Genomic DNA, 26,497 nt, shown 5'->3' on the forward strand with positions numbered 1-26,497 from the left:
TCCTCTGTAGCATCTGGTCCCCAATGGACCCTCATCATTTCCTTCACCTGCTCCCCCCCCACCGACCAAACTGTGCAGCTCTGCAGCTACATCTTGGCCCATCCTCACCTTTCTGCCCCCAACCCTCACCTCCTTGTACCCCCAATATGTTTTTAAAAAACAAAACAACAACAACAAAAAAAACAAACCACACAAAGAAAACCCAAAAAACAACAAAAACAGAAATGCCTAGTGAGTTCTGCCCTTTTGATTTTTCTGACTCCTGTTCCTTGCACATTTCATTATAATACTTTGTCTTGCCAAGATATCCTTTGAAATCTTCTATTCAGCTCAACTTCTTCATTTCTTTCCTTTGCTTTGGCCTCTCAGCACTCTAGTGCAATATTCAGAGTCTTTTCTGACTCTCATATGGTCTTTTCTTCTTCCTCTATCTTTGTAATGACCTTTTGCATTCTTCACGGATGATATTCTTGGTATTTTTCTTCCCACAGCTCATCTGGTCTTCATTCACTACTGTTCAAGATCTAAAGTCTATACCTGAGTAGGTTTTTTAATTTAGGGGGAGAGACTCAAGATAAATTTTTATTCCTGTGGTTATGTATGATTTCACCTTCTTTAACTTTAATTTGAATTTGCATATAAGTAGTAAGTGGTCTATTCCAAAATCAGCACCTGATCTAGTTTTCACTGCTGATAATGAACTTCTCCAATGATTCCTTCCACAGTTGTAACAGATCTGATTCCTGTGCATATATCAGGTGAAATCTATGTGTATAGCTATTGTTTGTTACTTATAAAAGATATTTGCAATGAATAAACCATTGATTGTACAGAATTCTATCATTCTATCCCCAGCCTCATTTCTGTCACCAAGTCTATATTTTCCAACTATTGATACTTCTTCCTGGTTTCTACCTTTCACATTCCAGTCACCCATTACTATTAATGCAGCTTAGTTACGTGTTTGGTCATTTCCTGACTGCAGTTGTTCAAAAAAAATCATCTATTTCCTCCTCCTTGGGTCTGGTTGCCAATGTCAGATGGATCTTGGCAGAAAGCAAAGAGTACCAGAGAAATGCCTGTGTTTCATTGACTTTGCAAAGGCATTTGACTGTGTGGATCACAACAAATTGTGGATAACCTTCAAGAAAATGGGAATCTCAGAATACTTGATAGTGCTTATGCAGAACCTTATTTGGACCAGGAAGCAGTCCTCAGAACAGAGCAAGGAAACACTCCTTGGTTCAAGATCAGGAAAGGAGGGCATCAAGGATGCATGCTGTCTCCAATCTATGTACAGAACAGATCATTCAGGAAGCTTGGCTTTATGAGGAGGAATGTAGTATCAGGATTGCAGGAAGACTCTTCAACAACCTGTTATGCAGATGACACAACCTTGCTCACTGAAAGTGAGGAGGACATGAAGCACTTGCTGCAGAAGGTTAAGGACTATAGTCTTCAATATGGATTTAAGCTCAAGATCAGAAAGACAAAGATTCTCACCACTAGGCCAATTGGCAGCACCATGATAAATGGAGAAGAGATCGAAGTTGCTAACAATTACAGTTTGCTCAGCTCCACAATCAACATTCTTGGCACCAGCAGTCAGGAAATCAAAAGATGAACTGCACTGGGAAAATGTGCTGTCAGGGACAGTTCAGAGTGCTGAAAGGCAACGATGTCTATCCAGAGACTAAGAAGTGCCTAATCTACATCATAGTCTTCGCCATTACTTGCTATGCATCAGAGAGCTGAACAATGACTAAAGATAAGACGAACTGATGCCTTTGAGTTGTGGTACAGGAGAAGAGTCTTGAACATACCATGGATCATCAAGAAAACATGTCTGTCTTAGAGAAGTTGAAACCAAGTTTCTCCTTGGCGATTAAGATTTTGAAGGTCTACCTCACATATTTGGAGTATGTGGCCAGGAGGGACCAGTCCTTGGAGAAGGACATCATGCTTAAACGAGTGAAGGGACAGCACAGAAGAGGAAGACCCTGGATGAGATGGATTGATATAGTAACTGGGGAAATGGGGTTAGACATGTAACAATCAGTGAAACTGGCTCAGGACAGGGCAGGCTTCAGAGCTGCTCTGTATAGGGTACAACTCACAGCACAGAGGTACATCAACAAATGACAGGGCTGCTCCTTTAAAATAATATTAACATTTTACTGCTGTTTATATCACATGCAAGCAAAGTCCTGCTGAAGATTATTCAGAAATGACTCAAAAATCGAGTCACTGTCATCAAGTTCATCGACAGGGAAACAGCCAGATGTGCAAGATGGGTGTTTAGAAGAGGCCATGACACTAAGGACACTATAGCCAATGTTATATGGATCTTAAATGAAAGCAGAGAGTATCAGAGAAATGTCTGTTTTACTGACTAAAAGCATTAAAGGCACTTAAAGGTATTTGACTATAAGGATCACGGCAAAATGTGGCTAACTTTCAGAATAGGAATCCTAGAACACTTAATAGTGCTTATGCAAAACCTATACTTGGACCAGGAAAGAGACATCAGAACAGAGCATGGAAATACTGCAACATTCAAAATCACGAAAGGTATGAATCAGAGATACATCCTATCTCCATACCTTTTCAACCTATATGCATAACAGATGATGTGGAAAACTGAGCTTTATGAGGAGGAACGTGACATCAGGACTGGATGAAGACTCAACAACCCACATTATGCAGATGACACAGCCTTGCTTGCGAAGGAGGTCCTGAGCCATTTGCTGCAGAAAGTCAAGGACTACAGTCTTCAATATGGACTGAAGCTTAACATCAAAAAAACAAAGATTCTCACCACTAGGCCAATTAGCAGCATCATGAAAGAGCAAGAAGAGATTGAGATCATTAATAATTTCAGCTTGTTTGGTTCCACAATCAACTCTCTTGGCACCAGCAGTCAGGAAATCAAAAGATAAACTGCATTGGGAAAATCAGCTGTCAGGGTCTCTAGAGTGCTGAAGAGCAATGATGTCAATCTAGAGAGTAAATTGTGCCTGCTTCAAGCCATGGTGTTTGAAATCACTTGCTATGCATCAGAGAGCTAAGTGACTAAAGATAGTAGAAGAAGAATCAATACTTTTGTGTTGGAGTGCTAGAGAAAAGTCCTGAACATACACTGATTGCTAAGAGAAAAACAAGTCTGTTCTGGAGAGGGTGAAACTAAGCTGCTCGTTGAAGGCAAGGATTTTGAAGGTCTGTCTCATATATTTTAGGCCTGCTGTCAGGAGGGGCCAACCCTTGAAGAAAGACATCATGCTGGGAAGGGTGGAGGGACTGTGCAAGACAGGAAGACCTGGGATGAGATGAATTAATACAGTAATGGATAATAGAGGTAGGTGTGGGGGATACAATGAGACTGGTTCAAGAAAGGGCAAGGTTTAGAGCTATTGTACAAAGTTTGCAATGAATTGCAGATGACTGAAGGGCACATAACAACATACTGATCTTCTGTTTCTATAATGCAAACAATGGCTTCTACTACCTAAAGTATTCCCAAATATAGCCCAGGGATGTATATCCGACAAATATGCTCTAAGTAAGACAAATGATAATATTTAGGCTTAACAGACAAATTTAGAGGCAAATTCTATTAGATTGTCTTTTAGGTCTTATTCTTAAATTTGTTATTTCTCAGGAAAAACTTAACATTTTTAATTAATGATTACTTGAAAAGATACAACCACAAATGGGAATTTAGGAAAAAGTGTTCTTTAAAAAAATTTTTTTAAACCACACAAATATTATTATTATATAGTGTACAAACAGATCTAGGCATACAATTTAACTTGTATTCAACAAACTATATACTAAAAATATTTTTACAAATCTGTGAAAAAAATTATGACATAAACTTAATCTAAAAGATAATCCAGTTCATATGTTAGTGTTCTATTTTTTTTCCCCCTATCACTTAATAAACAGTCCAAAGGCTCACAGGCAAATGCAACAACTTTATTTTTCACAGTTATTGAAATCAGTCAAATATTAAATAATTTAACTCAGAAGTATTACTTATGCACACAAATTATATACTTGTAACAGCATAACCTGGGTACTTAAAAAATAAATGATGAACTATGTTTACATATTTACATACCGCCCATAATACTGATGGGCTTTTTTAATGCTTTTTTCCAAAAATTTTGTTTTTAAACAAAAATACATCTGAAAAGAATGAACAAAAAATGTGCCACCTACAGGTCACAACTTTTCATCAGATAGCTATGTCCATAAGACACTTCAATTGAAAAGATTTAGGATTTGACTTCACCTAAAGTATCAAGAGTATTAAAAAAGGACTCAGCCTAGCTCTTTTTAAATATAATAAATCATGCTTCCATAATAAATGAGCAAAGTTAAAACTGAAAAAAACAGGAGCACAAAATTTCCAAACTTTGAACACTGCATAATAAATGCTGTAAACTATTTCTTACTTTACTTACTTAGACATTTTATGCTTCTTAAACAATTTTTCAAGACCTTGTTAAGAAGTGCTTTGTTCAAGTCTATTGTTAAGAAATACGCACTCACTTCTGGAAAATATGTTAAAGTAACTGACAGAATAAGCATTTCCCAACTTTTCTTAACATAAGGATAGTTTTCTATGTGGGTCTCTATCTTTTATGTAAAGCTGACCCTGGTTCTATGTATAACATATTACATTTTATCTATATCCTTAATGGATGCAATATTATTTTTAAAAGAAATTTGACTAATTACTTTAAATATGTTCAAAAATAGGAGGACCAATTTAGAGGTTTAACCTAGGTTCAGTCCTGGAAATGGGTCTTTCATAAGTGAAGATGACTAGAAAATAATGGTCTTTCATACATTTACTGTTATTGTTTTTTACTTTAGAACTAATCTGGTATGTATAATAAATCAGGCCTAGCTGAGTAACACTTCATTCTGTCTTAATGTATTTTATACAAAATGCTTTAGGAGAACATTTTAATAAAACATTCTGTATCAAACATTAATCTCTTAAGTATATAGCTTATGGTTCTTAGCATTAAAGGTATTATTTTATACTGAACATAAAAAAAGTAAAGGAATCCTAATACCCAAAGATGCAGTTTAGATTGTATTTCTTTAATAACCACTGCCATTTTTTGTACTAAATTTTGTCAAATTCAGTGAAAAGGTAAGTTAACTAAGAAGCAATGCTTCACTTGCTCCCTAAAAAGAGGTTTTATCAGGCACTCATTGGCTATTCTTTTTTCATGGAATAAACCTCCCTCACTCTTAATCTGTGACTACCTCTGTCCCAATATTTGGGGTGCAATTAATCTGAAAATCTTAAAACAAACTTGCCATTTTTTTTAAAAAAGGAAATTCAACAAATCCTGACTCAATCTCATCTAATCTAGTCAGAATGATAAATTTCCCTGCAGAATAATTATTAAAAGCAATATTGTACTAAATTCTCAATCCAAGTTTCTATTTATATAAATATCCTAAACTGAACTGCCATCTTTGAGATGTAGAATTTCTTATACAACATAATATGTGCAAAATAATTCTTAACCACAAAACTTTAACAACTGCTGCAATTAAACTCAGGCAACATCCAGTACCCCAGCAGCCACAAGTTGCCTTGAGAGCCAGTCCAGCCCTTCATACAGTCCCATACCACTTCGAGCATCACAGCCCTGAATATACCAACTACGGCCACAGCACAGTTTATGGAGACTGAGAAGTTCAGTGATTTCTTCTACTGAAAGGGCTCCAGCAACATCCTAAAAGATATATACACAGCATGAATTTTTATCAGCCATTCAAATTATCATTCAATTTATTATTTCTATAGAAATATGTTGACATCTTTCTAATAGAAACCTAAATAATAGTAAAACCCAAATCTACCTTTTACTAATTATTCTGTTAGTAAAATGAATTAAAAAATATAATTTTATTTAAAATTATATTTATAGTAGCCAATGGTGGCTCAGTGGTAGAATTCTTGCTTTCTTTTGGCAAACATCAGCCAGGGAAAATCCCTTGGATCACAAGTCTGAGCCGAAACTGATCATGTAAATGACACAGAATTTTGTTGTGTAAGTTGTCATAAGATGAAGAGCAAACTCAACAGTAGCTAAAATTATGTAATAGATAGATTTATTCTATAAAAACAGACACAAAAGACTCAATAAAGGCCATACAACATAAATAAAAGTACCTGAGTCATAATAAGATATCAATTTTAAAAATTAACATGTATATATAATTTAAAAAAATAGTTTATATATAGGATTACAGAATGAATAATTTCCTTCTCATACCAAACATTCCTATTTCCCAGATGGAGTCACAAGTAATAATTCCAAGAGATTTCTATGCTAATTATGCAAATGAATACAAACAGAAACATATTACTGACAGCTTATATCTTAAAAGTTTTCACATTTTGAAAAAAGATCTTTCAGTTATCAACACAAGCAGATTTGTCACATTATTTTTAATGTCTGAAGTGCATTCTATGTACCAATTTGACTGAACACAAAAGTCATGTGCTCATATGCTATAAGACATCCACATCCCTCTCTATTTTCCTCTAGTAATATATTCTGCAGACAAATATTCTAAGACCTTACCCTAAAAATAACATAAATGTACATTATATATAGAAATATATATCTAGAGGCATAGTGGTAAGGAGCTGCACTGCCAACCCAAAGGCACATGGTTTGAATCCACAATGTGCACTGCAGGAGAAAGATGGGCAATCTTGTCCCATGTGCTTTACTCCTCTGAAAACCGGCTGGAATATCAGCTATGAGTTGGTTCTGACTTGAGAACATAAAATAACAGCAACAACAGTAAAAGACTAAATTGCCTTTAAAAGACTCCACTTAGAATTATAGACATCAAAACCAACTGTGGTGAAAACTCAGAAGGGAAGGAGAAGAATTTGAACACTAGAAATGGCACAGACTATAAGAAAGAACAACATGTATTATTAATCTTCTCTACTTAAAATGTTTCTTCCTTCACGTATTAACTCTAGGCCTTATTTGAAATCTAACCATCATCTCAATTCTTAATTCGTAAAAAATGTTGAAACATTTTTAAAATCACTTTTACTATACTCTCCTCACTTCCTCACACACTTTGAAGTTACTTACCAGTCTTCACTGTAGTATAATCACATATATTCACAGCTATTGTTATGCATTAATTAACCTTATTCTTTTGTGTACACCAAGGTACCGAGCACAGCACAGCAGAAACTTGAGAAACATCTACTAAATTTATATTTTTAGTGTCTTCAACTATTATACATGGCATGGGGTACATATAACTACTAAAACTAGCATTCATAGATACAAAGGTATATACCTGTTTGTTAGCAAAAATCAGGAGCAAAGCATCTCGAAGTTCTTTTTCCGTTAATAGCTTTGCAAGTTCACTGTGTGCTTCACTAACTCTGTCTCTATGACTGCTATCAACAACAAACACAACAGCTACCAAAAAAGACAAAGAAAAAATTCAATTACTTACATTTCAGTATGTGGAATAAATAAATTAATACTCTATGATATGTTCAGGATGTATTCATGCAGCCTTTGTGGCACAGTGCATAACATTTTTCCCCCAATATTCAGTTTCCTTTAAGGAGCCCTATTCTCCCCAAAGGGCGGGTGCAGGCAGTGAGGTGACAAGCCGTTGGCTCACTTGAAGATCTTGCCCTGGTTGAAGGCCTTGCAAACATGCTGGAAGGCCCCCTCCCAGCAGAAGTACTCTTGAGCCAGCGTCTGGGTCTCCAAACTGCTAGGATCCAGTTTCTGCCATGTATAGGACTCACAGTCCACCTGCCAATCTGGACTCAGCAGGAAGGCAAGCTCTTGACCTCTGAAGATCCACACTCTAGAAATGGAGCTGCTATTGTTGGTTCCAAAGAGGATGACACTGGCAAAGGCGTTTTTCTGCAGCTTATCCAATCGTTGGAACATTCCAGTGATGAGGTTGCAGCTCATGAATGTCTGGGTGAACTCCTCAGGGAAGTGGTACTTGGCAGACCACAAGGACCAGCCATTCTTATAAAAATGCTCCCAAAAGTGGGGCATGCCCACAACCAGCGTGTCCTCACTGGAGTACTTGCACGTAAACTCGTCCAGTAAGAAGGTACTTTGGGGCAGGTGAGCAAAGGGGTCCTAGGCCTTTGGCTCAGCAGCACGTCCCTGCTCACATTCATCCATTTCCTCCTCGGGAGAAGCAGCAGCAGAAGCTGCCTTTTTATCTTCCTTCCGCTCAGCCTGGGCCTTCTGCTTCTCCTCTCAGGGTCCCTTCTCTTTTCGTGGGACATCGTTTTTAGGCTGGCTTTCTGCAAACTTTTTAGCATCAAACTGGGTCATCTTCTCACAGAGCTTCACTTCCCCCAGGACAGCCTGGAACTGAGGTTGGTTAATGCAGGTGAGGAACCATCTTAGGGAAAGCCTGGCGGAAAGGTGGCTCTAGCACTTTTGCAGGGCCACAACAGGGTACAGACAACCGTGATGTCAGCCAAGGTCACACATTCATCCACCAGGACAGTCCTGGTCTTCAAGTGAAGGTCCAGGAGGCCCAGAATTTGCCTCACCTCCTCCTTAGCATTTTCTGTAGCCTGCTTGTTTTGGTGCATGATGTCCAAGGTGGGAAACATCCAAGTGCTGGCTGGGGGAACAATGTCGCTGTCAGGAAAGCTCACCCACTGCACCACCTGGGCTGCTGCCTCTGGGGTACTTCCCCACAGCTTATCATTGCTCATGTAATAGGCAATGGCATTGCTCTCAAACACACAGAATCCATCGTTACCCTCAAAAGCTGGAACCCTGCCAACTGGAAACTTGCAGAGAAATTCAGGGGTGCGGTTGGTTTGGCCAAAATCAAAGTGGGGTGATGTGGAGAGCACGCGGACTTGAGCCCTGCTGTACTGAGTGGCGATGAGGGCCTTGAAGGCCCTCCAGTTTTGGGGGTATGTGTACAGGATCCCAGCCACCAAGGTGATTACAAAGAGAAAGGGGGTGGGGTTCCAGTGCATAACATTCTGACTATGTTAAAAGTTATAATAAAGGTTACCCACTATTATAAGAGCATCTAATAATAATGAAAGAAGAGCTAAGTTTACGTGTTTATAACATGAATTAACAGTATGATTTTGAGTTTAGTTCACATCTCAGCTTTAATTTCCCTTCTAGAAAAAGGATTTACAGCACTTGCTCTACCAAACACAAATTGATATATAATTAATATATATTATTTATAGTGATGGTACCTGCTCTTTGAATACTACTTCTGTTACCAAAATATAATTCTTTAAAAGCAGAAAAACACTTTACCTCTAAAAAAATATTCTCTCCAGTTTAAAATTCCCAGCTCTGACATTCTTCACAAGATTACATTTTCCCCCATTAATCATACTGAATTTAATATAAAACATCCTGAAGCTAAAATAATTATCTAGTCATCTATCTATGTGAAAGACGGGATGATATATGGGGCAGCTGTCTTTGACATAAATAACTATCTTATCGCCTTATACGTAGTTGGCAAAAGTACAGAATAGGTTCAAATGTGAATATCCCAAAAGCAAGCGATCCTAAGATCTATAATACAGTTTGTTCAAAAATAAGTCATTTTATCTTCTGAAAATAATAATCATTTGTGAATGAAAATGAGGTAGGAGGGCTACTGAGATGTCAGAATGGACAAATTGTGTATTCAACTCTGTATACTACCAAACTGCCAGGGATCATAATTATCTGGCCACAAATGCACCGTCACTGTGGAAAGCAGTAAGAGATAAGTACTCTTGACTGCCTATGTTAGTTAAGCGAAGCAGTTACTGTGCTGTATTTATGATTTTATCATTAAATAAACAAAAAGCACCCCTTCCAGGCTTTTCATCACCTTTTCTCCCCAAAATATGGTCTCCTACTGATAATACAAATGTTTAAGAAGCAGCTTTGCAGGTTAAGTTACAGCAGTCACTAAAACTGGCATCCTAAAAAAATCTGAAAAATTAAGAAGCCACTTTTCCACACTTACCTTGAGTATTGAGGTAATAATGTTTCCACAGTGGTCTTAATTTGTGTTTTCCACCTACATCCCAAATAGTGAATTTTAAATTTTTGTATTCTACAGTTTCCACGTTAAAACCTGTTTTTAAAAAAATTAAAAGAGAACTTTATAAACAGCCAACTCTGTTTATAATTTTAAGGTAAATGTTACCAGAAGCAAAACACTGTCTGCATATAGCAATATATAATGCTATCTAACCTCCACTCTTAATAAACCTACACAGGAAATTTACACTTTTAATACTTACTAGCCCTCTGAACCTCTACCAGGGTGCTAAAAACTAAATACCTACTCTGCACCATTATAACCCTCTTATCTCAATCCTTATCCAAGGTCACCAATCCTCTATCCCTTCCTATTTTCCAACCAATAATAGATTCTTTCTTAACGATTCTACCATCTACATTTCAATCACAAAGTACTACAATTTATATTTTCCTCTCTGAAATGTTGGTATCTTAAGAGCCAGGAAATAGCCCACCTCCAAGCTCTATCTGTAGCAAGTAATACCCCGGGAACTTACATATATCTATAAAAGTCCATATATTAAAAATAAATAACATTACATACCAATGGTTGGAATGGGTTGCATAAATTCATCTTGTTTTAACTTAAACAAAATAGTAGTTTTTCCAGCACCATCTAACCCTAATGTGACAACTCGAATTTCCATTTTTGGTCCAATGTGAACTCGATTGTCCTAATGAAAAAATTTTTAAATATTATTATTACTTTCATACAGATAATTAAGAAATATTCTCATTTATCTCTTTGTTTATAAAATACTTTATTTCCTCACACCCTATTCATATTCAATCAGCTATAATGTGAATTATATTCCCAAACTTTCTAGAATCCAATTTGCTCAGAAAGATAATCTCTCAATTAATAAAAAAATCTCCCCTTACTATAACTATTTTGCCTATTTACAGATAAAAAATAAACAGAACCAGTTAATTTGCAAGTGCAACAAAAACTTCAAAAGTATAAACTTTATTCCTAAAGAATGGTGAGCAGCAGCAGGAAGGAGGAAATTATTTTGTGTGTGTGTGTGTGTGTGTGTGTGTGTGTGTAGACACATAAAAAAATCCTTTCAAAGTTCCACCAATTTTACTTGCACTCGTTCATGCATCAGTTTTTCTCATATTTTTAAATTCTTTTAGGATTGAAGTATCTTATTCCCAGTTAAACATGCTTTGCACACAGATGCACATATACATTATACGGAATTGCTCTTTGTATTTTATTGCCAAAACTTGATTTTAGAAAAAAACTGAAAATTCTACACAATAAAATATTGGTTTGTCCATTTGCTGTACAGAGGTAACTCATGGTTGCTGTGATGCTAAACACTGTGACACTAATGTGTCAAATGCCATAACGGTTACCCATGGTCAACAGTGTTTGGTGGAGCTCCCCAATTAAAACAAGCTTGGAAGCAGGAGTGGCATCCACTTCCAAAACAGCTTGTCTCCAGAAACTGTATGTACATGGAGAAACAATGAAAGCTATGTAAGTGTTCAGGTCTTTCATTCACCGGGTCATTATGAGTCGTCTATGACTCGACAGCACTTAACAAATTAATAATCAGAATGTTTTACTGGTTCAGAATATAGACCTAATACCTACAGGGGGAAAAAAATAAGGAAAGAAAATATGGACACCTAGAATAATTAATCCATATCACACTACCAATATAACTTTTTTATAATCTAAGACTACCTGCAAAAGGAATTGTATTTTAGCTGTGCTTATGAACAACCTCAACTTCAGTAAAAACCTCTAATGATAAGCTGAGTCCTGGACCTTCATAACCTTAGATGTTAAGCTACAGATAAAAGTTACTACAACTTGTAAGACTTTGCCAAAATATTTGTCAATCATGAAATTGAAACAAATCCATAACCTATCTAGAGAATATACTCTGGTGCTAGTTTGTGGAGAAACATATGCTTTCATAGGATTCTAGTAAAGTGCAAAAAGGCATACTGAAAAAAAAAGGAATTGGTAATATCTGTTGATGTTGTTATATGGCAAGGAGTCAGAACCACCTTTTAGAGGTTTTCAAAAGTGGTAAACTGCATAGGAGGAAAATGCCTCTCTTTTTTTTCCTACAAAGCAGCTGGTGGATTCAAACCACTGGTCTTTGGGTTAGCAGTGCAACTCCTTATTCTCTAGGCCACCATAGCTACCCTGGCAATATCAAGATTTAAAATATACTTCCTCTTTAATCTAGCAATCCATTATTTGGAGTGTATCCCAGAGATTCACTAACCAAGCATTAAAAACACATGTACAAGGCTATTCCAACAACACTATAATAGCAAAAGATTAAAACAAATGTTCATCAGTATGGGGTGAGCTAAATAAAATATGGCACATCCTCAACTGAGTCCTTTGAAGCTATAAAAAGAAATGGAAAAGAGCTCTTTAAACTGTTATGACATGACTATCTAGAATGCAGAATTAAGAGAAGAGAGTAAAATGGAAAAAAACATGTAAGGTATTCTAGTTTTAACTATGGACAGTGTGAATACAAATACAGAAATATATTTCTATCTTTAAATCTATAGGAATAAAACTAATAAAAATTGTTTCTACATTGAAAAGAGAGAAAAGAATGGGCAGGATAAGGATAAAAGTTAAGACTTCTCTGAATGTACTCTCTCTCTGCTCATAGATCTGACTCTGGACCATGTAAAAGTTTTTTATAATTACAAAGCAAGTATTTTTAAGTCTCTGAAAAATAGAACATATGAACATTTCTTTAAACTTAGGGAAATCCATTTTAATACATTCAAATAATTTGTATCAACCAAATGCCATGTAAAGATCTTATCTGGCCTAGTAGTAAAAAAATTAATAAAAATACCATTATCACGCCTAAAAAAAAAATCTATAAATCTCTAATATTAACCAAAATCTAAGTTTTTTACATGTGTTCTGTTCAGAGAGCTCAGCTGGCTGGCTTCATGGTAAGAAACTGTGCTACCAATGCAAAGGCATGCTCCAAGAGAGAAAGATGGGCAATCATCTGCTATGTGATTTGCTACTTACTAACTGAAAATCTGCTGGAGGCTTGGCTATGGATGGCTATGGACTCAACAGTACATAACAACAACAACAACAACAACAACAACAACGGTATTTTAGTTATTTTAAAAGAATCCTTACGTTTTGAAGACACACACTAAAATAGTGAAGAGATAAAATGAAATGCTATATGAGATTAAAATACCTAAGGTAAAGGAGTCTCAAGTAAAGCAGAGAAAAGAGTAGTTGAAATTGTGTTTGTAATTGTTAAAAGTTGGAATATCATTATTTCTAGTTTTTCCACCTCAAAAGTTTTTAAAAATCTGATAATTTGGGAATTACCTAGCTGTCTCATCAAAGTTACTGTCATGCAATGTGTATCATTTATGGTCTTAGTGGAATATAGTATATTACCTTTGTAAAAGTGACAGGGATGCTGGCATCCAATTGAATGTGATCTGCAACCTCAGTAAATTGCTGCTGCTGTTTCTGCAATGTTTCCAATAACCTTGTAATTTCTTGTTTCGCCAAAACAACTCTACAATCATCCTAGAGAAGAGTATTTTTAAAACATTTTTTAAAAGAAATTAAAAAAGATACACTATCCAAAAATAAGAAAAGCATATTTATATTACATCATCCAAAATTAACATGGCAAGCTGTTGTGTGCCACTGATTCAGAAGTGACCCACAGCTAATCCCCCAGTGGGTTTTCAGAAACAGTATATCAGATGGGAAGATACTGCTCATTCTTCTTCCGCAAAGCAGCTGATTGCTTCAAACCTTGTGCCTTTGTGGGATTACAGTGCAGCTTTTTATCAGTAGAGCTTCTAACCACCAGAACTCCTTACATGACTAGAATAGCTGTAAGCTTGATTAAAATAGTAATATTTGGGAATTATAAATAATTTAAAGAAATATCTTTTAAGAAGCAATAGTCTGTAGTATAATCACATAATACTATATCACAATAAAAATGAACCATAACTACACATACAATACAAATTTCACACACACTTTAAACAGAGGCACAGGAAGTTGGTTATATGATTCCATTTATATTAACTATCAAAACAAGTAAAAAGGAGCAATGCATTAGAAATAAAAATAGAAAATCACCCTTGCCAAGAAGAGTAGTTATTGACTGAATGAAGAATAAGGTGGATTCCTGGGATATTGATAAAGTTTTATTACTTCATCTAAGTGCTTCTACACAGCAATGTTCAATCTGAGCATTCACTCAGTTCAACGCTATGCAAACATTTCTTTTGTACATATCTACATATCCTAAAAGCAAATCTACTGTCACCAAGTCAGTTATTACTCCTACTCACCCTAAAGGTCAGAGTTGACTTAATCCATAGGGTTCTCAAGACTAAAATTTTACAGAAGCAGATTGTAACATCTTTCTCTTTGTCTGCATCAGATGGTAGTGGCAAACCACTGAAATTTTTGTCATTAGTCAAGTACTTTAACCAATGCACTTCCTACAATTCTTTGTAAAATGTTTAAAATAATTTAAGATATTGATGTACTAATTAACAAAAAGGAAGCAGTCATGGCCTAGTGGTTACAAAGTTGTGCTGCCAAATGAGAGGTGGGTAGTTCAAATACACCAGTGGCTCCAAAGGAGAAAGTTAGGCAATCTCTGCCTGCATGATTTACCACCTCTAAAAACCCACTGAAAGGTCAGTTGTGAGCTGATTCTGACACAAAGAGAGAGAAAGAATTAACAGCAACAACAACAACAAAAAAAAACCTGGCAACAAAAAAAATTCTAAAGGACAAATTGTGAATGTATCCCTAACATTCTATATCCTAGGCACTCTCAAACTGTACACTTTCCTATTTTTTTTTAAACATTATTCCACAGATAATAGTCTATGTACCATAATACAGTCTTCCTATGAAAGAGATCTCTTAATATCATGTAAGCTCCATGAGGAAAGCAGTATTATTTGGTTTGGTCACTACTGAGTACTCACAAGAAGTCCTGGTGGCACAAAGCATTTTGCAATAAATTGCAACCTGAAATGTCAGTGGTTCAAATACATCAAAAAAGATGGGCGGTTCCCTATTATAAAGATTTACAGGTTTGGAAACTCACTGGAGGTTTGCAATGAATAGGAATCAATTCAATAGCATTATAAACTATAGAAATGTCCAAAGAGTTGGAGCTGAAGAATAAAAAAGGAAGAATTTGCTTAGCATTTCTAAAGTTGAAATAACTGAAAAGCAAATTCAAGCTATGAGTTGCAATACTGAGAGCTACTATAGCCAAAATCTTGAATGATCCTAAAAAGCATAAAAAGGAGATGGGTAAACAGTCCCACTGTACCAAAAAGTACCTGAAAAACTTCAGGAGGTACTATAAGAACAAAAGCCAAGGTTAATGAAAGAAGTTCAAGCTGCACTAAAGTCACTGGCAAAAAAATTAAGGTCCAAGAATCGACAGAATAGTAATTGATATGTTTCAAGTAAACAATGCAGCCCTGGACACGCTCACCAGCCTTTCCCAGAAAATTTGGAAAACAGCTACACTGCGAACTCCCAAAAAAGGTATTCCAACAGAATGTGGAAATTATCTGACATCATTAATACCACATGCAAGCAATGCTTGCTGAAGATCAGCCTAAAATGGCTATAACAGAACACTGCCAGATAACTGCCAGAAGTTAAAACTGAGTTTAGGAGAGGCTGTGGTACCCACCACAACAAGATAAATAATCCAACTGAAAAATGGGCACAGGATATGAACAGACACTTCACCAAAGAAGACATTGAGATGGCCAACAAGCACATGAAGAAATGTTCAAAATCTCTAATTCTAAGAAAGATGCAAATCAAAACAACTATGAGATATCATCTCGCCTCAGTAAGAATAGCAAAATTTAACAGAACAGCAAGCAACAAATGCTGGCGAAGTTGTGGAGAAACTGGAACCCTTATTCACTGTTGGTGGAAGTGTAAAATGGTGCAACCCCTGTGGAAGGCGGTGTGGTGCTTTCTCAAAAGCTGCAAACAGAGATACCATTTGACCCAGCAATTCCAATTCTGGGAATATACCTAAAAGAGACCGTAACTGCCACCCAAGCAGATATATATATTTGTTCACAACAGCAAGGAGTTAGAAATAACCTAAGTGCCCATCAACAAACAAATGGATAAAGCTGAGGTATATTCACAATGGAATACTACGCTGCATTGAAAAACAAGGAACTCATGCAATATTATTCAAAATGGGTGACCATGAAGGACATTATTCTGAGTGAAATATCTCAGTCACACAGGGGCAAATACTACATAGTGCCAGTGTTGTAAAATAGGACTACATCAGGATTGAAGGGAGACTGAGAAAGACAGGATAAATAATGTATACTGCATTGAAACAGATGAGGGAGAAAACTGTTTAAAACGGGTATGTGATTGGGTATTATTGTCATAACAGGAGTCCAGAACTAAGGTTGCACAGTGGAGTGGACCTGGGGGGAGGGACTGTAAAACAATTAAAAGATTTTTTCTTTTATTTTCAGAGAGAAGAGAGAATTGGGGGGAGGGAAGGGGTGGGCAGAGAGAAAAGTGCAACAATGAATGAATGGAAATTCAAAGTCTTTGTACATTTTCATTAAAATTAATAATAATAATAAAGAGGCCGTGGCACCAAGGATATCACTGCTGATACCAGATTGATCCTAGCTGAAAGCAGAGAATGCCCGAAGAATTTCTATGTGTGTTTCACTTACTGTGCAAGGCATTTGATTGTGTGGATCAAAACAAACTATGGCTAACATTAAGAAGAACGGAATTCTAGAACATTTAATTATTGTCGACAAAATCTGTATCTAGACCAAGAAGCTGTTATATGAACATAGCAAGACACTGTGATGGTTTAAAATCAGGAAAAGTATCTATGTCAGAGTTGTATCCTTTCTCGAAATCTATTCAATTTGTATGCTGAATAAATTATTCAAAAAGCTGGACTCTGTGAAGAATGTGGCATCAGCATCAAAGAAAGACTCATCAACTTGTTTTACATAGGTGACACAACCTTGCTTACTGGAAGTAAGGAAGACATGTTATGTAGTAGCTTGATGCAGATTAAAGACTACAGCCTTCAGCAGTTTTTGGTATTTCCTCAAAAAACTGAACATAGAACTCTCATATGATCCACTGCTAGGAATATATCCCAAGAAAATTAAAACCGAGACACAAATGTAAATATGTTCACTTATGTTCACAGCAGTGTTATTAACAAAAGCAAGACAGTGGAAACAGCCCAAATTCCCATCCACAAAGTGAGAAACTATGGTGCATTCACACAATGCAGCAGCACTAAGGAACAACAATAACACTATGCAGCACTAAGGAACAACAGGGGAAGGGACAGAAAATGAGGAAGGGTGGAAATCACTGGGGTAACGGAATTTAGTAGGCAGATGGGGATGAAAGAATAGAAAAGATTCAATGAGGCTTGAAAATGCAGGGTGACAATACACACAAGAGATCTGGACATAGGGTCTCAAACAGGTAATATTTGTTGCAGCATTATTCACAATAGCCAAAAGGAAGAAACAACCCAATAACCATCAACAGCATATGGCTATCTACACACTATGGAATGTTATCCTGTGAGAAAAAGGTACAAAGTTCTTATACATTCTACAGTAAGGATGAACTTTAAAAACACTAAACTGAATGAAATAAGTGAGACATTAAAGGATCAAATATTTCTAACTTCACTTACATAAAATATCTAAAACAAAGAAATGCATCAAGGTAAAGTTTATTAGTAGTTATCAGGAGGAAAGAGAGAGAATGGGAGTTTTGGAAGTAGAAAATAGTGACTGTAATATAAATGAAGAAGCTAATATTGAATTGTACATTTAAAAATAGTTAAAATAGAACACTTTGTGTGTGTGTGTATAAGAATATATAAATAAATTTTTTTCCTATAAAAGTATCTGTAAAGCAGACAACAAATTGCTATGATACCTGAGTCATTATCACACAACAAAGGATAGAGCTGTGACTTCAAGGCTAAGACCCACAGAATTAATTAGAGACCAGTCAGACATACTAAAGAGAAACCCCAATAAAGAGCAGGGAGAAAGCTTCAAAGGAAAACTATTATGCTAAACCTTATAAAAGGAGAAATCCTACTATCAAAAGAGAGATCTAGGCATTCCAAACAGAAAGACTGGTACAGGGCAAAGAACAGTGAAAGAACTTGACAAGGCTGAAGATCACTGAGAACAGGACACTGACATGATTAGTGGAATAAATCTAAGTTATCACCAAGTCTAAATATTTAGTAAATTAACAGTACAGTCTAGTGTATACTCCTTTCCTTACTAACATTAGAAATCTTCTAAAAAAGGGTAAAAAAAATAGAAGTTTTGGAAACAGGCAACAGTATCATTGAACCATACATTTAAAAATGGCTAAAATAGCAAATTTTGTGGCATGATGATTTATATGCACATTCTTTTCAGGTGTATCAAAATATTGAGCCATGTGTAAACTATCTACCTGCTGTAAAGTCTTTTCACAATGGAGACAAGCTGTTGAAACCTGGGATAACAAAATAGTCATGTCTTCTTGTTGCTGCCTGAGCCAAATCAGTTTTTCTCGAACATGGGCATCAACAACACTTAAAGCCATTTCTTCTTGACGACACAGAGTTTCATGTAGATCAGAAAAATAAGCTCGGACACATGACCGAGCATTCTCTGCAGTACCCGGTACCTAAGGAAACAAAAGTAAGTCTTAAATAATTGTACCTTTAACAATGATTAGTGATGTTCTGTTAGGTGCCCTCAAGCTGACTATGACTCATATCAACCTTATGAACAAATACTGAATAAACACGTAAAAAATTCTAAAATTTTTATCTTCACACTGGATCGCTCAAAACCACATTTTATATATCCAACTGCTTCACTGACGTCTTAAAGGAAATGCAACATCTAATGTCTATTCTATCCCTTCCTCCAACTCCAAACTGATTCCTCCAACTCAGTGTAGAGCAATTCCATCTTCATGACTGTTTAGGCCAAAAATGTTGGAGTTATCCTTAACACCTTTCTTCATGTCCCACAGCAAATGCTGTTCACCTCAAAATGCCACTACCTCCACCCACTTCTAAAGACTTGATTAAAGGCATCACCTACACTCACTTGATAATTAAAGTTCTAACTCATCCTATCTGATCTACTCCTTTCCCCACAGTATATTTTCCACAGTGTAGACAGAATGAGCCTTAGTTAAGTCAGAAAGATAAGAGCATTCATTTGTTAAAAAATCTCCAAAGGTTTCCCATTCCACTTAAAGTGTCAAAATCCTTGATTTGAGGTCTTTAAGAATCAATTCCTTGAAAAGAGAACATCTGGGTAAAAACCTGAAGGATGTAAGAGGAAACCACACAAACATGTGAACATTGGGGGAGAGGAGTCAGTGACCCTTTCTGGTCCTGAATTCCCACTACCCTTCCTCTCAGTCACTCTGGTCTAGCTACTTCTTCTTTAGTTTTTGAACATTCCATGCACACTCCAACTTCAGGGTCTTTATACTTTTCCTTCTCTGTCTTTTATATGGAAAGAATCCCTTTCCTTCATTCATTTTTTTTTCAAAGCATTAAATATACTTCTGCCATGGTAAATGTTTCACTTACATGGTAAATGTTTCTCACCCCAAAATGGGGAGTGTAAACTACTCAAAGGCAACAGGTTGAAAATTTGTGTCTCCCCAGCCCCTGAAACACTGAAGCACTTGACATATGTCCAATAAATACTAAAAGTGAGAGAATAAAATATTTACACTCTACCACAACAATGCCCAGAAGAACTGTGAAGAATATTCTGAATACATGTGTGCCTAATATGCACTAAAAATGTGGATAGTGAAAAGGAGTAAATTTTGCATTTTTAAAATTAATTACAAATAAATGTAAGAAAATTTCTAGCATTTCTCAAAGACTTTCTTTTAAATATATTTTAGCTATTCCTGTATTTTCATATCCTGAAGAGATTCCTTTGTTCTCTACAATTTAATTTTTAAAATCAACCAGTTACCACCCTAGTTTCCTCTTTCCCTCACAGCCAAGCTTCTGAAAAATCAGAGAGATCTGCTTTTAAAAAATCTCACTTATTCTTAATTTGATTAATCCACAGAAACAACTTCCAAATTAAATTTACCGTCTTACTCCCATTATCCTCTCCCAGAACTCCTTTTCTCCCTCTATTAGTACAGATACCATCAGCTGGACACAGCAGAAACATAGTGTCATGGTACCCTCTACTAACTATGCAATCAATTATTTTAAATCAAATACTTGTTGTTAGGTGATCCTGAGTCAAGTATGACCCACAATGACCCCATGAACAAAAAACCTGAACCCTACGCTAGCCTATGCCATCCTTGCAATTTCTGACATACTTCAGCTCACTGCAGCAGTCACTGTCAATTCATCTCATTCTAGGGGTCTTCCTTTTTTTCACAGCCCTCTTCAAGCACGACATCCTTCACGTCCAACAAGTCCAAAGTATGTGAGACCACGTTTGCGTTACTATCTTTGCCTCCAAAGAGCACCCTGATTGGCACCTTCTCCAAGACACATTTATTCGTTCTTTTGGCTGTACTCTTTCCAATGTCACAGCTCAAAGGCATCAATTCTTCTGTCATCCTTAGTCACTGTCCAGCTCTCAGGTGCCCATCAAGTGTTAAAAGACTGTACGAGGAGGAATGTGGCATCAGGATTGGTGGAAGAGTTATCAACAACTTGCATTGTGCAGATGACACAACCCTGCTTGCTGAAACTGAGAAGGATCTGAAGTGCTTGCTGCAGAAGGTCAAGGACTGCAACCTCTTATATGGATTGAAGCTCAACATCAAGAAAACAAAGATTCTCATCACTGGGCCAATTGGCAGCATCACTATGGATGGTGAGAGATTGAGATAGTTAAGAGTTTTAGTTTGTTTGGCTCCACAATCAACAGTCTTGGTGAGAGCAGCCAGGAAATCAGGAGACAAATTGCATTGGGAAAGTAAGCTGCGAGGGACCTCTCAAGAGTACTGAAGAGCAACAACGTCAGGCTAGAGACTAAGGTGCGCCTGATCCAGGCTATAGTCTTCGCAATTACGTGGTATGCATCAGAGAATAGGACAGTGACTAGGGATGATAGAGAATTGATGCCTTTGAGCTGTGGTGCTGGAGAAGAGTGTTGAATATACCATGGACTGCTACGAGAACAAACAGGTTCGTCCTGGAGAAGTGAAGCCAGAATGCTCTTTGGAGTCAAGGATTCTGAAGCTTCATCTGACATACACAAGGCATACTGCAAGGAGGGACTGGTCCTTGGAGAGGGACATCATGTTTGGCAGAGTGGAGGGGTGGCAAAGGAGAGGAAGACCTTCAATGAGATGGATCGATTTTGTGACTGGAATGGTGGGAATGAGTGCATTTGAGATGGCTAGGCTGGCACAGGATACAGCGTTTAGAGCTCTTGTACATAGGTTCACTATGAGTCGCAAGCGACTCGATGGCACATAACAACAACAACAACAACAACACGCATGCCATGTAGTATTCCATTGTATAAATGTACCATAAGTTTTCAATCCATTCGATTGTGATAGGACATCTGGGCTGTTTCCATGTTCTTGCGATGATGAATAATAATGCTATGAACATTGGTGTACAAGTCTCCATTTGTGCCTCAGTTCTCATTTTATTGGGGTGTATTCCAAGCAGTGGAATATTTGGGTCATATGGACTTTCTATGTACAGCTTTTTCAGGAAATGTCAAACTCCATTTCAGAGTGATGATACCATTTTAAAATCCCACCAACAATGTATAAGAGTTCTTGTCTCACCACATCCTCTCTAACCTTTATTACTTCCTGCCGTGTTAAAAGTTTGCCACTGTTAACGGAGTGCGATGGTACCGGTTTTGATGTGATTTTTGTGGTTTTGATGTGCATCACTCTTATTGCCAGTGATTTTGAGTGTTTGTTTGTCATCTGAATATCCTCCTCTGTGAAAATTCTTTCCATGTCTTTTGCCCATTTTGTAATTGGATTATCAATCTTTTTCTTTTAGAGGTCCTGTTGAAGTCAGGACACTTTTGATATCTTTTCTGAAAAGGTATTGCCAAATGCTTGTTCCCAGTCGGCAGGTTTTCTTTTCACCCTGGAAAAAGTTTTTTATGAACACAGATTTATCTTTAGAAGGTCCCATTCATCAAGTTTATCTTCTTCAGATGTGTGCATTTCTGGCTGTATTTGACATTCCCTTTATACCACAGACAATGCCATCTAAGGTGAATCCCAGTTTGTCTCTGATGAACTTTATGGTTATGGGCTTTATTCCCAGGAGTCTGATGCACCTTGAGTTGGTTTCTGTGTATGGTGTGAGAAGTGGATCCTATTTCAGTTTTCTGCAAGTAGCAGTCCAGTTTTGCCAGCACCATTTGTTGAAGAGGCTGTCATTTCCACAATTAATAGGTTTTATTTCCTTGTCAAATATCAATTGACCATAGTTATCTGGGTCCACTTCTGGGTTCTCAATTCTGTTCCACTGAAGACTAAATTCCTTTTAATACAAATATAATTATGCTATCCATTTATCAATACTTCAATGGCTCCAAGTTGTTCTTTTTTTCCCTACTCATTATTTATATATTTTTATTTTTTATGTATACTTTTTTTTTACCTTGTCACACCACAAACTGAAGCAAAACAACAAAAAATGTTACTGCTTCACCCAAAAGTCGTGTTTCTTTCTGCCCTTTCTTGACAGCTCAGTGGGTCCCAGTGAGTGCTTTTAATAGGGGATCCATGTTGCTATTAAGAGAAAGTTCAACCTCTTTAACATACCCAAACACTATCAATCCTACACAATTTTATTTTAATTCTTAAACCTCTTCTCTCATCCCCTCCCCATAGTCCAGGTTCTAACCACCATGAATTTCTTTAATTTGTCCAATTCTTACTTTCTTATATTTCAACTTACGGTTCTCTCTCTGTGATAAAATACTACCCAACTCACTTGTCTCTAATTCAAGTCCTTAAATTTTAATTTATGGTGAATGAACACAGGAAACGATGCTGAACATCAGTAGTCATTAACCAATCAGTTGTCACTAAGTTGATTTCAACTTATAGGTGGAAGAGTGCAACTGACCTCTACAGGTTTTTCAACGGCTTATTTTTTTTAAATAACTTAGGTCGCCATATCTTTCTTCTGGTGAGAATGTGCAGAAACAGGAAACATCATCCACTTCTAGCACAACTGAAAATGGTATAGCTGTTGGAAAAGACATTCTATTGGCTCCTCAAAAACTTAAAACTTAGAATAATCAAACAATCCAGCAAGTCTACCTTAAGGTGTTTACTAGCAGTTGAAAGCAGAATACAGATAAATATACACTGAGGTTAACTACAGCAGTAATCAGTTTCTAAAAAATGGATATAACCTAAATGTTGTCCAACAGACAAATGAATAAACACAACACGAAACACCATACTCAAAAATCCATCATAAAACACAAAAAATGAAATTTTGCTCAGCCATAAAGAGAAATGAAATCCTGAAGTATGTTACAATATGGAAGAATTTTGGAATCATCATACTGAATTAAGCAAGTCACTGTTTTCAACTTGATTCTAGCGTAGTATGTTGCAGAATACAGAGAACTAACATTATCAGTGGTTGCCAGGAAGTACAGGGAGTTGAAGGAGATAAAAGGAGTCACTGCCTAGAAGAGGGCATGTATCTGTTAAAGGTGATAAATAAATCTTGAAACAGATCATTGTGACAATTGTATAACATCTTGAACACAATGTCACTAAATTCTACATATGTAAAATGTTGAAATGACATATACATTTATCCTAATTTTGCAAAAGTAATCTTAGCTTGGCCATCACGTCTTCTAGGAAGCCATCCTTAATATACCTACACTGCTGTTCCTCCTACATGTTGCCAAGGCACTGTACACTTCCACGCCACAAAATAAACAGTTACTGTACTTTAAAGATTTCCACTCTTGTAAATGGGTTAAGTTTCATGAAACTTGACAAGTTTTTAAAAGACATTTTCTAGTGATTAATGCAGTACTGACATGTTGTAATTCATCAAAGAACAATTCTTTGAAGGAGAAAAAGAAAGAAAGAAATGAAACTGCAAAGAGGAAGGGGAAGAAAAAAAACTCATACATGTTCAGTATGGGCCATTCCAATTCCATCTTCCACAATTTGTTCTCCTCCTTCAATGTGCTGAACAATTCCAAGCAATTTTCTTGAATAATCTGAAATTTCCTCTGTAAAGGTCCGTATGCAGTGAGCCATATCTAAAATTGATGCTCTGATCTGATTAGCTTCTGGTTCCAATACTGAATGCTATTAAAAAAACATAATTAATGCTAACATAATTAAAGGAAAGGATTTTACAACTAGTTAACAGTACTATTCAAGGTATTTCAACTCCTCTAATTTTTAAAACAGTATCAGCCACAAGTGGTATTTTTGCTACATTTACAAAGAAACACAGACTAAGAAGATAAAAAATACTAATTCCTTCTGAACTTTTCACATGAAAACAATTTACCATACAAAGAAATAATTTAAAATTTGGAAGTTCATTTAACATGAAAAAAATACTAAGATTATTTTTAAAACTGTATGATAAGTAGCAGTCCATCAACAAACATCACTAATGTAAAATAATACAGTACATTATGAAAACATGTACACAAAAATGATGCCTTTTCCTGCTAGAAAGTCATTCTTCAGGAACCAAACAATTCATACAGTTTCTCTGAAATTTCTGTTGCAATATTAATGAATGAAATTTTTCCTTTGTTTCATGCTAATTATTCCAATTAGTTCACCTTTAAATCTTCTTCAGTATGTACCTATTAATTTATAAGAAGAAAAGCAGATGAAAACAGATGATGTAGAGTAAAAGAAGTAGGAGCCATATAACACAAAATCATACCTTGTGACCTTGGTGTTTTCCGTATTCTTTGCAGACACAACACATAAGTGGGCTAGCTTGACAACCATCTTCCAGGCAAACAAATTCAATGGCATGCACTTGGTGCTGAGAGCACATGGTTTTCTCGTGAGGCTTATCAGCTAGAGGCACACGCTTGTGCTTTGCTAATGTCTTTGTAGAGTGAGTAATTTGGGAACACTCTGAGCACAAGTGAGTTGCACACACAGTGCAATACACAGATGCAACATGAGCTTCATCTTCATCACAACGTATGATGCTCTGACAAACAAAAGATTATAACGTGACATATTTTAAAATATAAAAACCACTAACATTTCTTTTTTTACTGACCAGACTTAATATGTAAAAATATAAAAGTAACCAAGTACAAAGGTTATTTGTTACTCATCTGAGAGCATCTTTTTCCAACACTGATCACCAATATATGCGGTGAATTCTTTATAAGCAGCTCTGTATAGTGTGCAACATGTTGTGTTAATGACCAAAAGATTATGAGTTCAAATTTACCAGTCACTTGACAGGAAATATGGGCACCCTTGTTCCAGTAAGACTTACATCCTCAGAAATCCAATGAAGTGTCACAATGAGTTATAATCAACTCAAAGCCTGTGAGTTTTGGTTTTCATTATAAATTTAAAGACTACATTGCAACTATTCTTCTAGAATCAAGGGCAGGGTGAAGACTGTTGTTGCCGTTATGTGCCGATGAGTTGCTGTGACTAACTGTTACTCTACAATACAATTCTGAACCATCCTGAGTCAAGCTTACTCTACAATACAATTCTGAACCATCCTGAGCCAAGCTTACTGTATCTGACACACATACCCCTATTACCCCAGTCTGAGTCAATCCATCTCATCCAGCGTCTTGCTCTCTTGTGCTGTCCCTCTACCCTCCCAACCATAATGTCCCTCTTCAAGGACTGATCCCTCCTTGCAATATGCTGAAAGTATGTCAAATGGAGCTTCACAATCCTTGCCTCTAAAGAGCATCCTGATTTCACCCTCTCCAGGCTCAACTTGTTTGTTCTCCTAGCAGTCCACAGCATATTCAATACTCTTCACCACCACTACCACTGAAGGCATCAATTTTCCATCTATAATGGCTAATCATTGTCCAGCTTTGTGATGCACAGCAAGTAATTGTGAAGACCATGGCCTGGATCAGGTGTACCTTAGTATCCAGAGACACTGTTGCTCTTCAGTATTCTAGAGAGGTCCCTGACAGCAGACTTTCCCATGCAATAAGAAGATAACATTCACCAAATACTCTCACTTTATGTACACCTTAGTTCTTCATGTGTAAATGAAAAACTAGAGATTAAGACTAAAAAAAAAAATCTGCAAAACCTATATAGATAGAAC

At 36.5% G+C, this 26,497-nt stretch overlaps 1 protein-coding gene across 1 annotated transcript in view; it reads right to left on the bottom strand.

Annotated features, from left to right (window-relative positions):
* Nucleotides 1-5,196: 5,196 nt before the first annotated feature.
* TRIM23 (tripartite motif containing 23) overlaps nucleotides 5,197-26,497 on the bottom strand; it is a 47,357-nt gene continuing 26,056 nt past the window's right edge. Inside the window, exons 4-11 of the mRNA XM_006899367.1 lie at nucleotides 25,112-25,390; nucleotides 24,331-24,513; nucleotides 18,646-18,861; nucleotides 13,531-13,665; nucleotides 10,654-10,783; nucleotides 10,051-10,161; nucleotides 7,363-7,487; nucleotides 5,197-5,762 (exon numbers count right to left, since the gene is read on the bottom strand). Of these exons, the coding sequence (XP_006899429.1) occupies nucleotides 5,583-5,762; nucleotides 7,363-7,487; nucleotides 10,051-10,161; nucleotides 10,654-10,783; nucleotides 13,531-13,665; nucleotides 18,646-18,861; nucleotides 24,331-24,513; nucleotides 25,112-25,390 (1,359 nt within the window). The 3' untranslated portion in view covers nucleotides 5,197-5,582. The remainder of the gene's footprint in view (nucleotides 5,763-7,362; nucleotides 7,488-10,050; nucleotides 10,162-10,653; nucleotides 10,784-13,530; nucleotides 13,666-18,645; nucleotides 18,862-24,330; nucleotides 24,514-25,111; nucleotides 25,391-26,497) is intronic.

The sequence above is a fragment of the Elephantulus edwardii genome, unplaced genomic scaffold (assembly GCF_000299155.1).
Source record: "Elephantulus edwardii isolate Elephantulus edwardi_28Jun2011 unplaced genomic scaffold, EleEdw1.0 scaffold00254, whole genome shotgun sequence".
In the NCBI taxonomy this organism is placed as follows: domain Eukaryota; kingdom Metazoa; phylum Chordata; class Mammalia; order Macroscelidea; family Macroscelididae; genus Elephantulus; species Elephantulus edwardii.